This window comes from Nicotiana sylvestris, chromosome 12 (genome assembly GCF_000393655.2).
Source record: "Nicotiana sylvestris chromosome 12, ASM39365v2, whole genome shotgun sequence".
In the NCBI taxonomy this organism is placed as follows: domain Eukaryota; kingdom Viridiplantae; phylum Streptophyta; class Magnoliopsida; order Solanales; family Solanaceae; genus Nicotiana; species Nicotiana sylvestris.
The window spans coordinates 32,968,199-32,987,526 of NC_091068.1; the positions used below are offsets into that span (position 1 = coordinate 32,968,199).

General features: G+C 40.7%; 2 protein-coding genes across 2 annotated transcripts; both read left to right on the forward strand.

The window, feature by feature from the left end:
* Positions 1-1,666: 1,666 nt before the first annotated feature.
* Positions 1,667-1,978, forward strand: LOC138882873 (uncharacterized). The gene has a single exon (XM_070163510.1). The coding sequence runs from the start codon at positions 1,667-1,669 to the stop codon at positions 1,976-1,978; it is 312 nt and encodes a 103-aa protein (XP_070019611.1).
* Positions 1,979-2,782: 804 nt separating this feature from the next.
* LOC138882874 (uncharacterized) lies at positions 2,783-12,650 on the forward strand. The gene is made up of 3 exons (XM_070163511.1): positions 2,783-3,000; positions 11,628-12,486; positions 12,582-12,650. The coding sequence occupies exons 1-3, from the start codon at positions 2,783-2,785 to the stop codon at positions 12,648-12,650; spliced, it is 1,146 nt and encodes a 381-aa protein (XP_070019612.1).
* The last annotated feature ends 6,678 nt before the right edge of the window (positions 12,651-19,328 follow it).

Here is a 19,328-nt window from a genome sequence, read left to right on the forward strand (position 1 = left end):
CTTGACAGTCTTGGAAAATTCATTTGGTTGTGTACTAGGGCAACATGACATCACCGGCAGAAAGGAACAGGCCATCTACTATCTTAGCAAGAAGTTCACGGCTTATGAGGTTAAGTACACTCATCTGGAAAGGACATGTTGCGCCCTAACTTGGGTAGCTCAGAAATTGAAACATTATTTGTCATCCTACACTACTTACCTCATTTCGCGTTTGGATCCGTTGAAGTATATCTTTCAAAAGCCTATGCTGACAGGGAGACTTGCGAAATGGCAGATATTTCTCACAGAGTTTGACATCATCTATGTGACTCGGACTGCGATAAGAGCCCAAGCATTGGTCGATCATTTAGTCGAAAACCCGGTCGACGAAGATTACGAGCCATTAAGAACTTATTTTCCTGATGAAGAAGTGATGCATATCGATGAACTGGAGCAAATTGAAAAACCATGTTGGAATCTTTTCTTTGATGGGGTTGCCAACATGAAAGGAGTCGGGATAGGAGCTGTGATTATTTCTAAAACAGGGCATCACTATCCTGTTACGACTCAGCTGCGGTTTTATTGTACAACCAATATGGCTGAGTATGAAGCCTGTATTTTGGGTCTAAGGCTAGCTGCAGACATGGATATCCAGGAAATCTTGGTCTTGGGAGACTCGGATCTTCTGGTACATCAAATTCAAGGAGAATGGGAAATGCGAGACTTGAAGCTCATACCATACCGACAATGTTTACATGATCTTTGTCAACGGTTTCGATCAGTGGAGTTCAGGCATATTCCAATGGTCCATAATGAGGTCGCCGATGCATTGGCTACCCTGGCATCAATGTTGCACCATCCGGACAAAGCTTATGTGGATCCACTGCATATTCAATTCCGAGATCAGCACGCTTACTGTAACATGATTGAAGAAGAACTTGATGGTAAACCATGGTTCCAAGATATCAAGGAATACATCAGAATGGGGATATATCCAGTGCAAGCCACCGGGGATCATAAGAGAACAATTAGACGGTTGGCAAATGGATTCTTCTTAAGTGGAGGAGTTTTGTATAAGAGAACACCAGACCTTGGATTATTAAGATGCATAGATGCTAGACAAGCTATGATTGTCATGTCCGAAGTACATTCGTGAGTCTGCGGACCACATATGAGTGGATATGTGTTGGCAAAGAAAATTATCCGAGCAGGCTATTATTGGCTTACCATGGAGCGAGATTGTATCAATTTTGTGCGCAAATGTCATCAGTGCCAGATACATGGAGATTTGATTCATTCTCCACCATAGGAATTGCACACAATGTTGGCACCATGGCCCTTCGTCGCTTGGGGCATGGATGTCGTTGGACCAATTGAGCCAGCAGCATCCAACGGGCACAGGTTCATTCTGGTAGCCATTGATTATTTCACCAAGTGGGTTGAGGCCAAAACATTCAAATCGGTGACCAAGAAAGCAGTGGTCGATTTTGTTCACTCAAATATCATCTGTCGATTCGGAATCCCAAAGGTGATCATCATAGATAATGGTGCTAATCTTAACAGTAACTTGATGGAAGAGGTATGTCAACAATTTAAGATTACACATCGCAATTCTACCCTATATCGGCCCAAGGCAAATGGAGCAGTCGAGGCAGCCAACAAAAACATAAAGAAGATACTTCGGAAAATGGTAGAAGGTTCGAGGCAATGGCACGAAAAATCACCATTTGCGTTTTTGGGATATCGCACTACTGTTCGCACTTCGGTAGGTGCAACTCCTTATTTGTTGGTATATGGCACTGAAGCAGTAATACCTGCAGAAGTTGAAATCCCTTCCCTTCGAATTGTCGATGAGCTTAAAATTGATGATGATGAGTGGGTCAAAACCCGTTTGGAGCAGTTGAACTTGATTGATGAAAAACGATTGGCAGCAGTATGTCATGGCCAGTTATATCAAAGAAGAATAGCAAGAGCATACAACAAAATGGTGCGTCCCTGAAAGTTTGAAGTGGGTCAGCAAGTGCTGAAACGTATTCTTCCACATCAGGTTGAAGCAAAAGGCAAGTTCGCCCCGAATTGGCAAGGGCCATTCATTGTGACCAGAGTATTATCCAATGACTCTTTATGTTTAACAAATATCGAAGGAAAATGCATAGACATGGCCATCAGTTCCAACGCGGTCAAGAGAAATTATGTATGATTTCTTTTGTTATAATTGTCGATTGTTTGTACTTGGCATTGTTTCAAAGATTGGAATGACGAAGGCAATTTGTTTTGCTATCTAAACACTTTACCCTTTGTTCCCCCTTTTGAGCCGCATTTATTTCTTTCATACCCCACTCTCGGAATCAATAACAAAAAGAAAAGGAAAAGAAAGAAAAAGAGAAAAGAAAAGAAGTGAAAAGAGAGAGTATAACAATAAGAAAATTCAGGTGTGAACTACGTTTGACCTGATTCTTGTTAAGGATACGTAGGCAGCCTCACGGCTCGGTCATAGTAAAATATAATATCAAAAGATCCCCAAGCAAGAAACTGGGGCAGAAGTTGTACTTGTAATAAGAAATGTGATTCCAAGAGTTGTAATTTTGAATTCATGTCAAATTGCTTTGAGCCTTTGATACCCTTTCTTTCTAACCCTATCCAAAATCCCACATTACGGTCCAAAGAAATACCTTCCGATAAATCTTCGAGAGATGCCAAGTTGAGCAAATAAAGGTGATTCATATCAGGATAACACTATGGTCCAAGTGGGAAAAGTAATGAAAATGAGAGAGTCTTATTGGTGAAAACCATCATTGGGACCATGGGGCGAAAGCTGAGAGAAAGTAATGAAAATGAGAGAGTCTTATTGGCGAAAACCCTCATGGGCACCATGGGGCAAAAGTTGAGAGAAAGTAAAAAGGAGAGCGTCTTATCGGTGAAAACCTTCGCGGGCGCCATAAGGCAACAAGGAACTGAGGAACAAACGAATGTGAGAGGTTTGTCGGTGAAAACCGTTCAGGGCACTGCAAGTCGAACAAGGTCCGTAAGTTGGTGGAAAGTAAAATTGGGTTTTGGAAATCTTGGAAAACAAAGTAAAACAATTGGAAAGGAGATTGGTTAAATAGACTGGGCTGATTAATCCAAAATGCATACAATGATCATTGGTGCCAGTGACTCCACTCAGATAAGTTCCTCGTTCCTATCTCCAACAGTCATCCAAATTTGGATTTTCTTCTTTATTCTTAATTTTCAAAATCGTCACATTTCATTACTGTTAATGTTTACTCCTCTAAAGCTCTTCCGAGGTTAGACTTGTTCCAACAAATAAGAAGGAATGTCAAGGTATAGTACCAAGATTCAAAATTGCACAAGGCAAAATACGGCTAGGATATGCTGGAGGTAATATGATGAAAAATGAGACATAGGGTGTAAGCAAAAGTTAAATCAGTGAAATGGTTCAGTAATGTCATGAGAGATGTATGGTTATGAATTGAAGGGTCAGAAGTGAAAACAACGGTTGGGGATCCTACAGTTAAGGATCAATCATGAGGTCAAAACAGTCCTTTCGACCGGTTCAAGGCAGTTTGATGAAGCAAAGCAGGGCAAAGAGAAAACCCTCCCCAGAAAGAATGCCACAACTAAACTGACAAGATTTTCTTTGATTTGAAAACAGGGGCAAAGACGACATTTGTTTCAGGAAGCACCCTGTGAGGAAAGCAAGTACCATGCAGGTTTGATCGTATAAATTCTCAGGACCCTCCTGGAAAATGGGACTTAGCTTTAATTCAAAATATTCATGAATACAAGATCTGGCATAAACTCTATTTCGTGATAAGTTGGTTTGAATTTTTTAAGACAAGACTCATTAGAAACTTCAGGACCCTCCTGGAAAATGGGACCTAGGTTAAACCCTAAAACAATCATACGTAGTAAATGTAGGACAAATGCGCACCAAAGGGAATATAAGTTGGCTTCAAAGTTCGCGTAAGAGTTATGAGGACCCTCCTGGATAATGTGACATAGTTTAAAACTTGTTTAGATAACAAGATTTAGCAGAATCATGCCTTTAAAAGATATAGCTTAGATTTAAAATTGTCATTTAGTTAAGAGTTGTCAGGACCCCCTGGATAATGGGACATAACTTTCAAATTCTTAATAATATTTGGTAATATGATTTAGTTTTACAATCACATATGTCCCCAACTACCAAACTGGGGCAGAAAATTTTCTGTGTTTTTGTCTATTTTGTTGAAATCAGGAGCCCACCTGGAGAACAAGGGAATACAACTCAAGTTTCAGCAATCAGGAGCCCACCTGGAGAACAAGGGAATACAATTCAAATTTCCGCAATCAGGAGCCCACCTGGAGAACAAGGGAATATAACTCAAGTTTCAGCAATTAGGAGCCCACCTGGAGAACAAGGGAATACAATTCAAGTTTCAACAATCAGGCGTCCACCTGGAGAACAAGGAACAATAGTTGAAGTATCAGTAATCAGGCGTCCACCTGGAGAACAAGGAAGAATAGTTGAAGTATCAACAATCAGGCGTCTACCTGGAGAACAAGGAAGAATAGTCGAAGTATCAACAATCAGGCGTCCACCTGGAGAACAAGGAACAACCGTTAAAGATTCAGTAATCAGGCGTCCACCTGATGAACAAGGAACAACAATTCAAGTTTCAATAATCAGGCGTCCACCTGGAGAACAAGGAACAACAGTTGAAGTTTTAGCAATCAGGAGCCCACCTTGAGAACAAGGGAATACAACTCAAGTTTAAGCAATCAGGAGCCCACCTGGAGAACAAGGGAATACAATTCAAGTTTCAGCAATCAGGCGTCCACCTGGTGAACAAGGAACAACAGTTGAAGTTTCAGCAATCAGGAGTCCACCTGGAGAACAAGGGAATACAATTCAAATTTCAAGTAGTCAGGAGCCCGCCTGGAGAATGGAGGTGTTGTATTTTTTAGAAGTTTGTCGAAGTCAGGAGCCCACCTGGAGAATGGAGGTGTTGTATTTTTAAGAAGTTTGTCGAAGTCAGGAGCCCGCCTGGAGAATGGAGGTGTTGTATTTTTAAGAAGTTGTTGAAGTCAGGAGCCCGCCTGGAGAATGGAGATGTTACATTTCAAGGAGTTGTTGAAATTAGGCGCCCGCCTGGAGAATGGAGGTGCTATCTTTAAGAAGTTATATCGAAGTCAGGAGCCCGCCTGGAGAATGGAGGTGCTATATTTTAAGAAGTAATTGTCGTTGAAATCAGTAAAGCAGCGGGAAACAACAAAAATCCCCAGCATAGGAAGGCAGTTCAAGATTCGAAGGAAAATAACGCGAAGGAAATAAACAGTTCCAGATCGGCGATCAAGGGAGAATACAAGTCAAGTCAGAAGTAAAAGCAACATCAGAGGAAACACAAGGCAACGAGAAAACACCAGTCACATGACCAAGTTTGAGAATAAATTTTTGTAATGCATAGATCATAGCTAAGTATAACTTCTTTATCTTTCATCAAGGTGTAATAAGGAGGTCAGTAAGAGGTAACATCAGCAGCAACAATAGTAACAGCAAAAGGCAGTCCCCTGGGAGTCCCAGCTACCCAAAACATCCCGAACTACATTGACCTGATTCCTTTATAGCCAAGGATATGTAGAAAACCTTTGAAGCAGAGGTTCAGCCAAATCTTTCAAAAATGCTTCCCACGGAGTATTCAAACAGGAAAAAATCGCTCGAATCCGCTCACTTTATCTTTGCACGAAAACTCTTCGTGTTTTTGGACAAAGAGGGGCAGCTGTGAGCACGTGATTTTTGCCTCATACGAATTACTCCAAAATAATTCCCAAAATTAGGCCTTTTCTTTAATTATGTGTTATTTTTAGGAAATATTGTGCGATTTTCCTGTTTGTTTGCATAGATCTATGTGCATGTTTAATTTTATTAATGCATTAAAAATACAAAAAATATAGCATTTGCATTTAGGATTGGATTTTTATATTTTTGGAATTAATTAATAATTAGGTGTTTTACAAAAAATGAAAATTCACAAAAATAACATATTATTTATATTTTGGTCAAATTGTGTAATTTTCTTTTAATTTAAGTGTTTAATTGTTTGTGATGGGTGTTATTTAAAATTAATTAATATTTTTAAGTTAACTTAGGTCTTCTATAATTTAATTTAGGATCTTTAAGTTTAATTTTTGAGAGAAAAAGAAGAAAAGAAAAGAAAAGGAGTTAATAAAAAGAGAGGAAATCAAATTTGGGCCAGAAGATCCTCAAGCCCAAACAAAATCCGTCCAAACCCAGGCCAAACCAGCCCAGACCCGTCTACCATACCTGGTCGACACCCATCAGAACCAAACGACGCCGCTTGGACACGTTTCAATCTGGACTGTTGATCTCAGCCAATCAAACGGTCCCAAAGCTTTGCCCATTACCCGACCCCGACCCACTTCATCTGAGACCGATCCGGTCTTTACATCACTCAAACGACGTCGTTCCAATTAGTCAGATGAACCAAGCCGTTGATCATGTTTGATCGAATGGCCTGGATCTAATCTCACCCCAGTATATATTTGTACCAAACGGACCCCACCCACCCTCAGTCACCCTCGTCTCTCTCAAATTCCCCAAACCCTAGAGGTCCGCCGCCCTAATTTCCACTGGTTGTCGCCGGCGGCTCCGGCTCCGTTCGCCACCAAACTCACCCCCTAGAACCCCCTTGATCCCCTCTTTCATAATCCGTAGTTAGTTTCCCTCGAACATCCCTAGAACGGTTCGAATCTAGATTTAAAGGGATGAACCCTAGCAGCCGCCACCATTCAGCACAGCCTTCCGGTGGCGGCGACGACTCCAATCCTTCCCAATTAACACCCCTAAGCCTTCTAACCACCCTCAACCTGAATCCCCACTCCGTTGTCCTCGAATCATCAACGGCTTCTTCGAATCTTCGATCGAAGCTCAGGACCCAAAACCCTAGTTCATCTAATGAACCCCAAACTCACACCAGCTATCCACCTGACCTCCCTCGTGCCTAAAACACCCTTGGTTTGGCTCGAACCTTGCCAGAACTATTCGAATCCCAAATCAAACAAATTAAAGTCCGTTTTTAACCCAAAAGGCTCAAGTCGGAGTTACGAGCAGAGCGAGTGAGATATAGGTCTGAGTTCAGAGGTATTTCTTCTGTTTCTCTGCTTGTTTTCCATGTTTTGTTGTTTATCTGTTTAAGATGAGTTGGAATTTGTCTTTTTATCGATTATTCTTTCCTTCTCCATCAGACCTTTTTATTTGGTCGAATTTGTTTCTGTTCTTTGTTGTGAATAATTATAGGCTGTGTAATCGATTCGAATAAGTTCGTCGATTAGTTGTTTTATTATAAGCCTCTGTTCTTGTCAATGCCGATTGAAATTGCCTGATTATCTATTTTCAGATTGATTGTTATCACTTGTTGTAGGTAATCGGTTAATTAGTTTTCGTCGATTAATTCGTTCTTGTTTGTAAACCAATAAGTTCGTCAAATGGTTGTTGTGTATGCTTGATCTATGGACACTTAGCTTCAGGGCATTGTCAATAGGCTGACAATGAACCTGCATTTATGTTCATTTTTTTATTCAGTTTTCAGTTTCAGTTATAATGATTTTGTTGAGTTCTGTGTTGTGATTTAAATTCAGTCCATGGGATTCAATGGGAACTCAACCTTAGTCATTCATTTGTCAATACGTTTGGTTATAGCTGTTAGTCAGATTTAGTTTTTAAATCTTTGTTAGCTTGAACAAATTTCAGAATTAAAAGTTTAAATACATTTGAATAATTGTATTAGGGGCAGTAATATTAAGGGGTTTCAAGGGTGATTTGGGAATGAAACAGTTAGGATAACATTTTAATGTTAGTATTTTGTTAGTGGGATATTAATGTCATTAGATTAATATGGTAATGGGGAACAAAAGGAAATAGAGGCTGAAAATAAGGAAAAGTTTTCCTTAGTGGGGTTTAAGTGAAAAAAATACAGATTTTAGTGGGAAAAAGGGATCGGGCAGTAGTTTTAAAAGGTAAGGCTGGTCTGTATAAGAGGGGAGACATTCAGAGAGAGAGGGGGCATTCGGAAAAAAGAAAAACAATGGAAAAGGCTAGGACATTCTAAGGGAACATTCTGAGAGGGAGGAAGATAGAAAAAAAGATACAGAGATAGAGTTTAAGAGTTAGAAAGGGGGTACTGGGAAAGACAAAGAAAAACATTCAGGAAAATACGGGAAAGGATACAAAATATTACTTTTCCATTAAAATTTATGAAATTCTTAAGGCTTTTCATTTCTGAAATAATTCCTGAATAATCAGATGTTAAAAAATGATTTGAACTTGTTGTTTTTCAAGTGTTTGGTTCAAGTGTTGGCTGCATTTTTGATTAACTAATCATCATTTGATCTTTCTACTGGTTTGAATTTGGCTCAAAAATTGGTTTTCCTTGGTGTATTTCTACTGCTGGGTCTTGCTGTTGCTACTGCTGAATCTAACCCCTTTTTACTCTCATTTCCAGGTATATGTTTTTAGACTTATCTCATACAAGGTTTCGATAGCGCAATGAAATGAAATCCGGAGTTCCAAATATGTCTTCTGCCCATTTAAATATATTAGTTTAAGTTTTAGTTTTGTTTTTTGTAGTTAATTAACATATCATATGCTCAACATGGGAGCTATTAGTCAACTTGCCTCTGTTAAAGTTAGTATAAGCTCTACAGTAATTTTACTTATTTCTGAAGCTCATTGGTTATGGCTGCTTTTGAACTGCTGAGATGGGGAACTTGGTAGAAGGTTGACCATTAGTTAAATTTTGTGTTTAAGCCCTGTTAGCTAAGTGCATGGTAGTATGGAAATATCAAGAAACCACAATAGTATATTTCGTCAAACATCGGAATTTTGTTTTAATTCTAGTTGAAATAAGTGTTCTTGTTTGTATGTAATCTTGTATGATAACAACTATTGGGATAACCATAAGTTAGAGGTAAATTGATATAATCCATTATGCTTAAAGTATTGGAGTATTCTGAAAGGTTCAGTTGTGTATTCATGGTATATGTAGTGTGAATTTGTGTATCAAATCAATTGTAAACTAGTTTTCTTTCTTAATAATAAATTGCCTAGTTTAACTTAGGAGTGCAATTAGCCCATTTCTTATAACAAAAATAATGTCAACAGTATTACAAGGTATAGATTTGATAGTTGTAAATAGTTTTCACAAGTTTAGACAATAATTGGTTTGATTTTGTTCGTCTTAAACTCAATCGTCATAAGGGAATTAACAAAATAATTAGGACTTGGACTAAAAAATAAATGTAGGAGAGGATTGGGTTTATGAGTACTGATTTCGGCATTTTAAGTAGAGGATATACAAAGTTGAGTTTGCTCCGGGTGGAGTGACGACTATTTCATAAAACAAATGGTATGCATATCAGCTAAATTTCTCCCAACTTTACACGTAACTACTTTGCAAGTTTTAAAACACATACAATTGGTCTCAAGCATAGGAAGAGAACAAACAACTTGTGAATATGGTGATCAAGCTCTAGGCACATAATTAAATCACGGATAATGTTTTCGCGGTGTGGTTGTGATTTTTAATTTCAAATTAGTTTTAATTATCTCCTTAATTCTTCTAGTTGAATAGTTTTGAGGCGTGCCATTCACACATTTAAATAATATAACCTATGGCCATCACTTAATGAAATCTTGATCGTTTGGAAATCGAGGCGCGCCATTCAGCGAATTCCCATGGCTCTCATATTAATATAGATATAAAATAATAAACATTCTTAAAGAAACCTTTAGGGCCGTTTAAAATATTATCGTGATTGTGGACATGTCCGCGTGACACGGTTACGATTTCTTGAAAGAAAAAAAAATCAGAGTATACGTTCGCGCAACATCGGGCGAAACAATCTTAATCTTAATAAAATATTAGTGTGGTTGTGGACACATTCGCGTGATATGATTACAATTCTAAAGACAATTCGGGGTATTTGTTCGCGCAACTTCAAGCAAATCTTCAATAAAAATGGGTTTTCGGAGGTTATTAAATTAAATTAGCTCATATAGTATGAGGCGCGCCGCCTACCATTTAATCGTACAAAAATGACAAATGTTCGTAGTTTGTTTTAAGCACGTGCAACTTCGGCCAAATTCATTTTTATAATAAAAAATGTTATTAATTTAATTATGTACACGTACGCGTGACATGATTCCTTACATACAAAAATAAAACGAATATACGTATGCGTGACTCGTTTCAAGACAATTCTATAATTAAGCTAAAAGCGGTTATAAAATCTAAAAATACATGATAAGTCAGATAATTAGGCCAAGTATAAATTGTTAAGCGACCATGCTAGAACCATGGAACTCCGGAATGCCTAACACCTTCTCCCGGGTTAACAAAATTCCTTAGCTAGATTTCTGGCTCGCTGGCTGTAAACAGAGTCAATCCTTTCCTCGATTCGGGATTTGAACTGGTGCTCCCAAGTGGCGACTCTGATTTTTTAATAAATAAATAATCCCATTTTGATTGTCCTTTAATTGGAAAAACTCCACTTACACCCCTACCTTCGGGTGTAGGAAAAAAGGAGGTGTGACAGCTCCGGCGACTCTGCTGGGGACCTAACCCAGAATCTCTGGTTCAGGGTTCAAGAATTCGAGCTTAAAATAATTGTATTATTTGGCTTTATTTATTATCTGATTTTTACATGTTTGTGCCTAATGTGCTAAATGTTGCTTTTTACCGCTTTGATATTATCTGAATTGTATATATAAAACTGCTACGAAACCCTTCTTCTTTCTGAGTCTTCTGAATTTATGGTGCACACGTGTGCGTGGCCCACCTTTATGTTAGAAGTCATACCAAATAGAACGAAGTTGGGACAAGTAACTAGGCCGGGTAGACTTTCGTGCTCCAGGTACGTTGCCCCCACTTCGGCTCAAGATGTCCGCTTGGGTAAGCCAAGTCTAGATCAGTATACCCCAGGTTTTACACTTAGAATAACTCAGCTTCATGCCGGATCCCTAGTAGGAATGTTGTTTGCATCATGTGCATTTGACTTCGGAGACTCAACACAGGGGTTGGGTCTGTCTAGGACAGGTGCACCCGAAATGAAAAGACCATCCTGATGCATCTTACTTGCTATTTGTGCATTCATTTGTTTCGTATTTGCATGTTGACCAGCTTATAGGAAAAGTTAAAAAAGGAAAATCAATGTGAGAACCGAGAGAGAAAATTGGCTGTTTTCGAAAAAAAGATAAAATAATAATTTCCAAAATAGTTTGAAATTCTGAAAAGGAAACGAAATGTCGTGTTTTTTAAAAAAATGGTTTTATTATTTCGAACTACGTAAGTTTGATTCTCGCTAGATGTAAGATACGTAGGCAACCCACATTTCGAAATGTCATTGTGTTGTCATAAGTAAGGCGATGCCATTCTTGTCCAAAATATGCCGAATGTCCCCAAAAGGGCGCCGAAAGGCTGTTTTTGCAAGAACAGCCGCCTTTGGTCGTTTTTCTTCAAAAAAAATATTTTGCCGGTCAGCAAACACAGCCTTTAAACCTTCTTCATTGAAATGTTTTTTTTAATATTAATGATTTTTTTTCAAAATGAGTCTTGATTTTGGGATTTTAAAATTAACATCGCTCATAGGTACAAAGTGAGCACCATCCAAAACTCACCATTCACAGATGTAGATGAATTTCTATTTCGGCTTCAGATGTGGTGGCATGAGTTAGGAGGAGATGGTCAGAAATGGCTCATTAAGTATTTGGGAGCTCTCACAGACATTATGAACGTTAAACCACGCGATGATTTGATTACGGCGCTAGTGACTTTTTGGGACCCTGTTCACAATGTCTTTTGCTTCTCTGATTTCGAGCTTACTCCCACATTGGAAGAAATAGCTGGATATTCCGGTTTTGATGGAGATTTGAGAAACCAGAAACTTATATTCCCAAAGGCTCCCTCAGTACACCGATTCTTTAGTCTTCTGAATGTCAGTAATCAAATCAGAAAAAGCAACGTTGTCAAAGGGTGTTGTTCTTTCAACTTCCTATATTCAAGGTTCGAAAAGCCGGATGGATTTGAAATTTATGAAAAGGGCCTTACCAATAAACAAAACAAGGACACCTGGCAGATTCACCGACGCTTCGCTTTCATAGTGGCTTTTCTGGGAATCATTGTTTTCCCAAACAAAGAGCGGACGATTTATATTCGCATAGCCAGAGTCGTACAAGTCCTCACTACCAAGGAACGTCACACCCTTGCCCCAATCATTCTCTCAGACATTTATCGGGCATTGACTTTCTGTAAATCCGGGGCAAAATTCTTCGAAGGGTGCAATATTTTGTTGCAAATGTGGTTGACTGAACATCTCCGATGTCACCCCAAGTTCATGCATTATGGTCAGAGCAAGGACAATTTCATCGAGAGTTATGAAGAAAGAATAAAAGACTATAAATCTCCAGAAGGGGTGGAAGCCTGGATATCCCATTTAAGATCTTTAATGGCAAGTCAAGTTGAGTGGACTTTGGGATGGCTCCCGATAAGAGAGATAATACACATGTCAACCTTGAAGAGTTATTTGCTGCTGTTGGGTTTAAGAAGCGTCCAGCCGTATGTGCCACAGAGAGTTCTAAGACAGCTAGGGAGATACCAAGTGGTGCCCGATGATGAAGATTTGAGTGTGCAAGTGATCGAGCTACACCCCGAAGCCACTCTCCCTGAGGCTTTAATCCAGCAGATTTGGAATGGTTGTCGATACTTGAAAGATGATACTCAAGTTCCAGATCCTGCGAAAGGCGAGATAAATCCGGGATATGCTAGGTGGTTTGAGAAAAGATCCCGCGTGGATGATGCACCAGAATCTGATCTTAGAAGGCCCATAAAAAGACCACATGTTCAAACCTTTGATGACAAAATCCAAGAACGGTTGGCTTGGGGTGAAAAGGAAAAGGGGTACAAAGCAACTATTCATGCCTTAAAGCCTGAGGAACCTCAATTTGGAGAAAGACTTACAAGCACAAGAAGCCGAAGGTGAAAAGAAGAGTCTGATTAGCGAGAATTAAACTCTCCGCGCTCAGTTTCAATAGATGAAGAAAGCCTCTGAAATGCCAGTGAGAAGTTGGAAAGATCAGAAAATCATTGCCAATCTGATGGAAAAAATGCAAGATTATGACTCCATCTTGACAAAGACTGAAAAGGCGTTAGATAAAGCTAAGGAAAAAATCATACAGTTAAATGAGGAGGCCAAATCTAGTAAGGAACGCAAGTAACATGATTCGAAGAAGACATGTCTCAATTCAAGAGAGAGAAGGACCATTGGATACATTCAGAGGCTCAACTCCATGCACAATTGGAAGAAATGAGAAGGTACAATAGAGAACATCAGCACGCAGATACTGATAAGGAAAGAGCACAGGTAAGACTCGATCAGGCCAGGCTTCGAGCTCAATTGGAGTAAGCTTTAGATCGTGAAGACCGCATAAGAGATATAGCCACCACTCGCCAACAGCAATTGCAAAACCAAGACCAAAATCTCCAAGATTTCAGAGCACAAATCCATGATTTGGCTGTTTACACCTCTCAAAGTTATGTAAACTGCCAAGGGATGGATTATGAAAGGTTTCTAGAGCATGCACCTACTTTTTCCCGTCATCTTGCAATGGAGTTAGAAAGAATGTACCGTACACTAGGAGGTCAGCCGGGTCAAGCCCCACCATGAGCAGATATTCCAGTGATTGAAAGCAAAAGATTGTGGAGTGGAGCATAGTCATAGTTGTTGGAACTTTTTATATAATAGTCATGCTTTAGTTTGAGTCCGTGTCAAGTCTTTTAAACCATTTTCTTAAAGTGTTGTCCAAATGTAATGTCATTTCTGTCTTTGTACCGTTTCGTTTGTTAAAAAATATATAAGAGTATTAATAATTGTTTCCGCCAGAACTACGCATGGTCTGATACATGCGGGGACATGATACGTAGGCAATCTTTATAAGATTCGACCTCAACTAAAAGAAAAGAATAAAATTAAAAAGTGGAGGGAAATAAAGATAGGCATGAGTGACAATAAAAGGAAAGATCACGAAAAGCTGGGATGACACAAGCAACCGAGCAAATACATGATAGAAAATGGTTAATTACCTAGGTGCATTGCATCCCAACGTGTAATTGCATATGTGTTAAACTCTAAAAATTAACAAGTTTGTTGTTTTCCAGAGAATTCAAGAAGTTAGTTTATCTAGAGTATACTGGCACATTATCATTACCAAACCAGATCAAAAGGACCAATACCAGAAATCATGTCTATCCTGGATGTCGACACAGGTGTTTAGGTAGAGGAGCTAGCCGTCAGTAAAATGAAAGAGGAGATGCTTAAACTTACGCAATAGATGGCCGAGATGTATCAGGCCTGGTATAAAGGAAAATCACCCCCAGCTTACCCTGCTAACCCTGCTTCCACCCCACCACTGGCTCAAACTCAGGATAATCCTGCCACCGATCTATCCCCGAGCTTTCCCATTTACCAGTACTACCGGGGCACCACTTCTCATACACCACAATCTCCACCCCCTAAACCAATTCCATACCCTCCTCCACCAGTAACTCCTATCTTCGTAGCACCTCCACCAGCTACACTCCACAAATCTCATAGCTAGCCTATATTCCACGCCCAGGATAACCAATACTACCCTTCAGAGCCTACTTTCAAAGCTTCAGAAACCCATTCATATACTCCTCGCTTTGACCTCCCAATAGAAGCTGATAAACCAGTAAAAAATACCGAACATGAGAAGATGTTCAGGAAAGTTAAAAGCTTAGAACAATCATTCCGAGACATGCGGGGGTTAGGAGGGTAAGTCAGTGTGGACTACAAGGACCTATGTCTATTCCCAAATGTGCAATTACCGGCCGATTTCAAGATGCCCAAGTTCGATCTATACAACGGGCACGGTGATCCAGTAGCCCACTTGAGGGGTTTTTGCAGCAAGATGAGGGGAGCTGGAGGAAAAGACGAATTTTTAATGGCTTACTTCAGTCAGAGTTTGAGTGGATCAGCATTGGAATGGTATACCCGCCAAGACCATGGGAGATGGTACACATGGGATGATCTGGTGCAAGCATTTGCTTGTCATTTCCAATACAATCTTGAGATCATTCCAGATCGACTATCCTTGACTAAATTTGAGAAGAAGCACAGTGAAAGCTTTAGAGAATATGGTTTCCGGTGGAGGGAACAAGCAGCAAGGGTGGATCCCCAATGAAGGAAAGTGAGATGGTAGATTACTTCCTACAGGCTTTGGAACCCACTTACTATGGCCATTTGGTCTCAGCTGTGGGAAAGTCATTCAACGAAGTAGTAAAGATGGGGGGCATGGTAGAAGAAGGCCTCAAGTCAAATAAAATCATGAGCTATTCGGCTATCAAAGCGACTACTCAGGCTATTCAAGGCGGCATAGGAGGGATTAGGAAGAAGAAAAGAGAGGAAGTGGCAATGGTTGATTCAGGAACTTGGTCCGAATCCAGAGGTTCACCTTACTACTACAATCAACCTCGACCCCACCAACAAACATATCACCATAATCCACCCCAACACTACTATCCCCCACTAGAACCTCATTTTTCCGTCCACCATGCAGAAGCATACAACCAACCTCCTGCCCACACTCAATGGCGTGCTCCTATCCTACCAAATACTTATCCACATCCACGAGCCTACCAAAACACTCCCGGACCAAGTTTCAGGCCTAGTCAAGCACTCAAGGGTAAAATGTTGCAGAAAAAGAAAACCTTTACTCCGTTGGGAGAATCCTACACTAGTCTGTTCCACTGGCTAAAACAGCTAGATATGCTAAGGCCGATACAGTCCAAACTGCCAAATCCTCCTCCAAAGAATCTTGACTATACTGTCAGCTGTGAATATTGTTCTGGTACTCCGGGTCATGATACAGAAAGGTGCTGGCACTTGAAAAGTGCGATACAGGAGCTGATTGATACCAATAGAATTGAAGTTCAAGCTCCCAAAGCACACAACATCAACAGGAATCCGATGCCAGCCCATCAAGAGGAAAATATGATCGAAATAGTGCATGCGGAGGGGGAACCCAAGAAGCCATCACAAACCGTCATGATGATTCGGTCTTGTGGAGCCAAGACAGATTAACAATTAGCAGATGAGAAGTTGGTGCTCAAGCAGAGCAAAAAGAGTGTTGAGCCATCTGTGGCAGTTGAGAAGGGGTCTTTAAGCAAAGTTGCAACGAAACAGGAAGGGGTAAAGGTGATTGTACCGGGAGTGGCCAGCAAACCCATCATAATCGTGGAAGGAGCCCGCTCATATCGGTTTATTATCAAGTCAGTAACCCAGCTACCAGTAATCAACAGCAAGGCTATTCCATGGAATTACGAACGGGTAACGGTGATGTACAAAGGGAAGGAAGTCAAGGAAGAAATCTTTGAAGTATAGGGTTTGACTCGCTCGGGAAGGTGTTTTACTCCCGAAGAGTTAAGAAGAGCTAAAAATAATCCAATACCAATGAAGAAAGCCGTAACTGAAGAAGAAGCAGAAGAATTCTTGAGGAAGATGAAGATGCATGACTATTCTATCGTGGAACAATTAAGAAAGACGCCCGCTCAAATTATACTCCTTACTTTGACCTCCCAATAGAAGCTGATAAACCAGTCAAAAATACCGAACATGAGGTGATGTTCAGGAAAGTTAAAAGCTTAGAACAATCATTCCGAGACATGCGGGGATTAGGAGGGCAAGTCAGTGTGGCCTACAAGGACCTATGTCTATTCCCAAATGTGTAATTACCGGCCGGTTTCAAGATGCCCAAGTTCGATCTATACAACGGGCACAGTGATCTAGTAGCCCACTTGAGGGGTTTTTGCAGCAAGATGAGGGGAGCTGGAGGAAAAGACGAATTGTTAATGGCTTACTTCAGTCAGAGTTTGAGTGGATCAGCATTGGAATGGTATACCCGCCAAGACCATGGGAGATGGTACACATGGGATGATCTGGCGCAAGCATTTGCTTGTCACTTCCAATATAATCTTAAGATCAATCCAGATCGACTATCCTTGACTAAATTTGAGAAGAAGCACAGTGAAAGCTTTAGAGAATATGGTTTCCGGTGGAGGGAACAAGCAGCAAGGGTGGATCCCCAATGAAGGAAAGTGAGATGGTAGATTACTTCCTACAGGCTTTGGAACCCACTTACTATGGCCATTTGGTCTCAGCTGTGGGAAAGTCATTCAACGAAGTAGTAAAGATGGGGGGGGGGAATGGTAGAAGAAGGCCTCAAGTCAAATAAAATCATGAGCTATTCGGCTATCAAAGCGACTACTCTGGCTATTCAAGGCGGCATAGGAGGGATTGGGAAGAAGAAAAGAGAGGAAGTGGCAATGGTTGATTCAGGAACTTGGTCCGGATCCAGAGGTTCACCTTACTACTACAATCAACCTCGACCCCACCAACAAACCTATCACCATAATCCACCCCAACACTACTATCCCCCACCAGAACCTCATTTTTCCGTCCACCATGCACAAGCATACAACCAACCTCCTGCCCACACTCAATGGCGTACTCCTGTCCTACCAAATACTTATCCACATCCACGAGCCTACCAAAACACTCCCGGACCAAGTTTCAGGCCTAGTCAAACACTCAAGGGTAAAAGGTTGCAGAAAAAGAAAACCTTTACTCCGTTGGGAGAATCCTACACTAGTCTGTTCCACAGGCTAAAACAGCTAGATATGCTAAGGCCGATACAGTCCAAACTGCCAAATCCTCCTCCAAAGAATCTTGACTATACTGTCAGCTGTGAATATTGTTCTGGTACTCCGAGTCATGATACAGAAAGGTGCTGGCACTTGGAAAGTGCGATACAGGAGCTGATTGATACCAATAGAATTGAAGTTCAAGCTCCCGAAGCACCCAACATCAACAGGAATCCGATGCCAGCCCATCAGGAGGCAAATATGATCGAAATAGTGCATGCGGAGGGGGAACCCAAGAAGCCATCACAAACCGTCATGATGATTCGGTCTAGTAGAGCCAAGACAGATGAACAATTAGCAGATGAGAAGTTGGTGCTCAAGTAGAGCAAAAAGAGTGTTAAGCCATCTGTGGCAGTTGAGAAGGGGTCTTTAAGCAAAGTTGCAACGAAACAGGAAGGGGTAAAGGTGATTGTACCGGGAGTGGCCAGCAAACCCATCATAATCGTGGAAGGAGCCCACTTAGATCGAGTTATTATTAAGCCAGTAACCCAGCTACCAGTAATCAACAACAAGGCTATTCTATAGAATTACGAACGAGTAACGGTGATGTACAAAGGGAAGGAAGTCAAGGAAGAAATCTGTGAAGTACAGGGTTTGACTCGCTCGAGAAGGTGTTTTACTTCCGAGGAGTTAAGAAGAGCTAAAAATAATCCAACACCAATGAAAAAAGTCGTAACTAAAGAAGAAGCAGAAGAATTCTTGAGGAAGATGAAGCTGCATGACTATTCTATCGTGGAACAATTAAGAAAGACGCCCGCTCAAATTTCACTATTGTCATTACTGATCCATTCGGACGAGCACCGTCAAGCTTTAATGAAGATCTTGAATGAGGCACACGTTCCCGATAAGATCTCCGTGAATCACTTGGAAAAAATAGCCAACAAAATCTTTGAGGCAAACAAAGTCACGTTTTTTGATGATGAAATGCCTGTAGAAGGTACTGAGCACAACAGAGCTCTTTACCTCACATTAAAATGTGAAAACTCTGTGGTGACCCGGGTATTGGTTGACAACGGGTCAAGCGCAAACATCTGTCCTCTCTCCACTCTAAGCAAGTTGAAAATAGAAGAGGAGAGGATCCATAAGAACAGTATTTGCGTGCGGGGATTTGACGACGGAAGTAAAGATTTAGTTGGGGACATAGTGCTGGAGCTGACGATAGGGCTAGTTGAGTTCACAATGGAGTTTCAAGTGCTGGATATAGCTGTTTCCTATAATTTACTGTTGGGTCAACCATGGATCCACGCCACTAAAGCAGTCTCATCAACACTACACCAGGTAGTCAAATTTGAATGGGATAGACAAGAATTAGTTGTGCATGGGGAAGAGAGCTTATGTGCTCACAGCAATGCCATTGTACCAGTCACTGAAGTGAAAAATGACCAGGGACCGTGGGTCTACCAAGTTTCTGACACGATGTTGGTAGAGAAAGTTCCGGAGGGGAAATACATTCCAAATCCAATGATAACCGCTGCATCAGTCATGGTAGCCTATGAGATATTGAAGAATGGTTTTGTACTCGGTAAAGGTTTGGGCTCATCTTTGCAAGGCATCATACAACCGGTGTCTCTT

Bases quoted from the DNA above. Each gene is read 5' to 3' on its own strand.
- LOC138882874 (XM_070163511.1), top strand. From the start codon at position 2,783: ATGGGGCGAAAGCTGAGAGAAAGTAATGAAAATGAGAGAGTCTTATTG. The intron at 3,001-11,627 runs GTCCGTAAGTTG...CATCGCTCATAG, and splicing joins GGCACTGCAAGTCGAACAAG to GTACAAAGTGAGCACCATCC. The intron at 12,487-12,581 runs GCAAGTCAAGTT...GTTGGGTTTAAG, and splicing joins CCCATTTAAGATCTTTAATG to AAGCGTCCAGCCGTATGTGC.
- LOC138882873 (XM_070163510.1), top strand. From the start codon at position 1,667: ATGGTAGAAGGTTCGAGGCAATGGCACGAAAAATCACCATTTGCGTTT.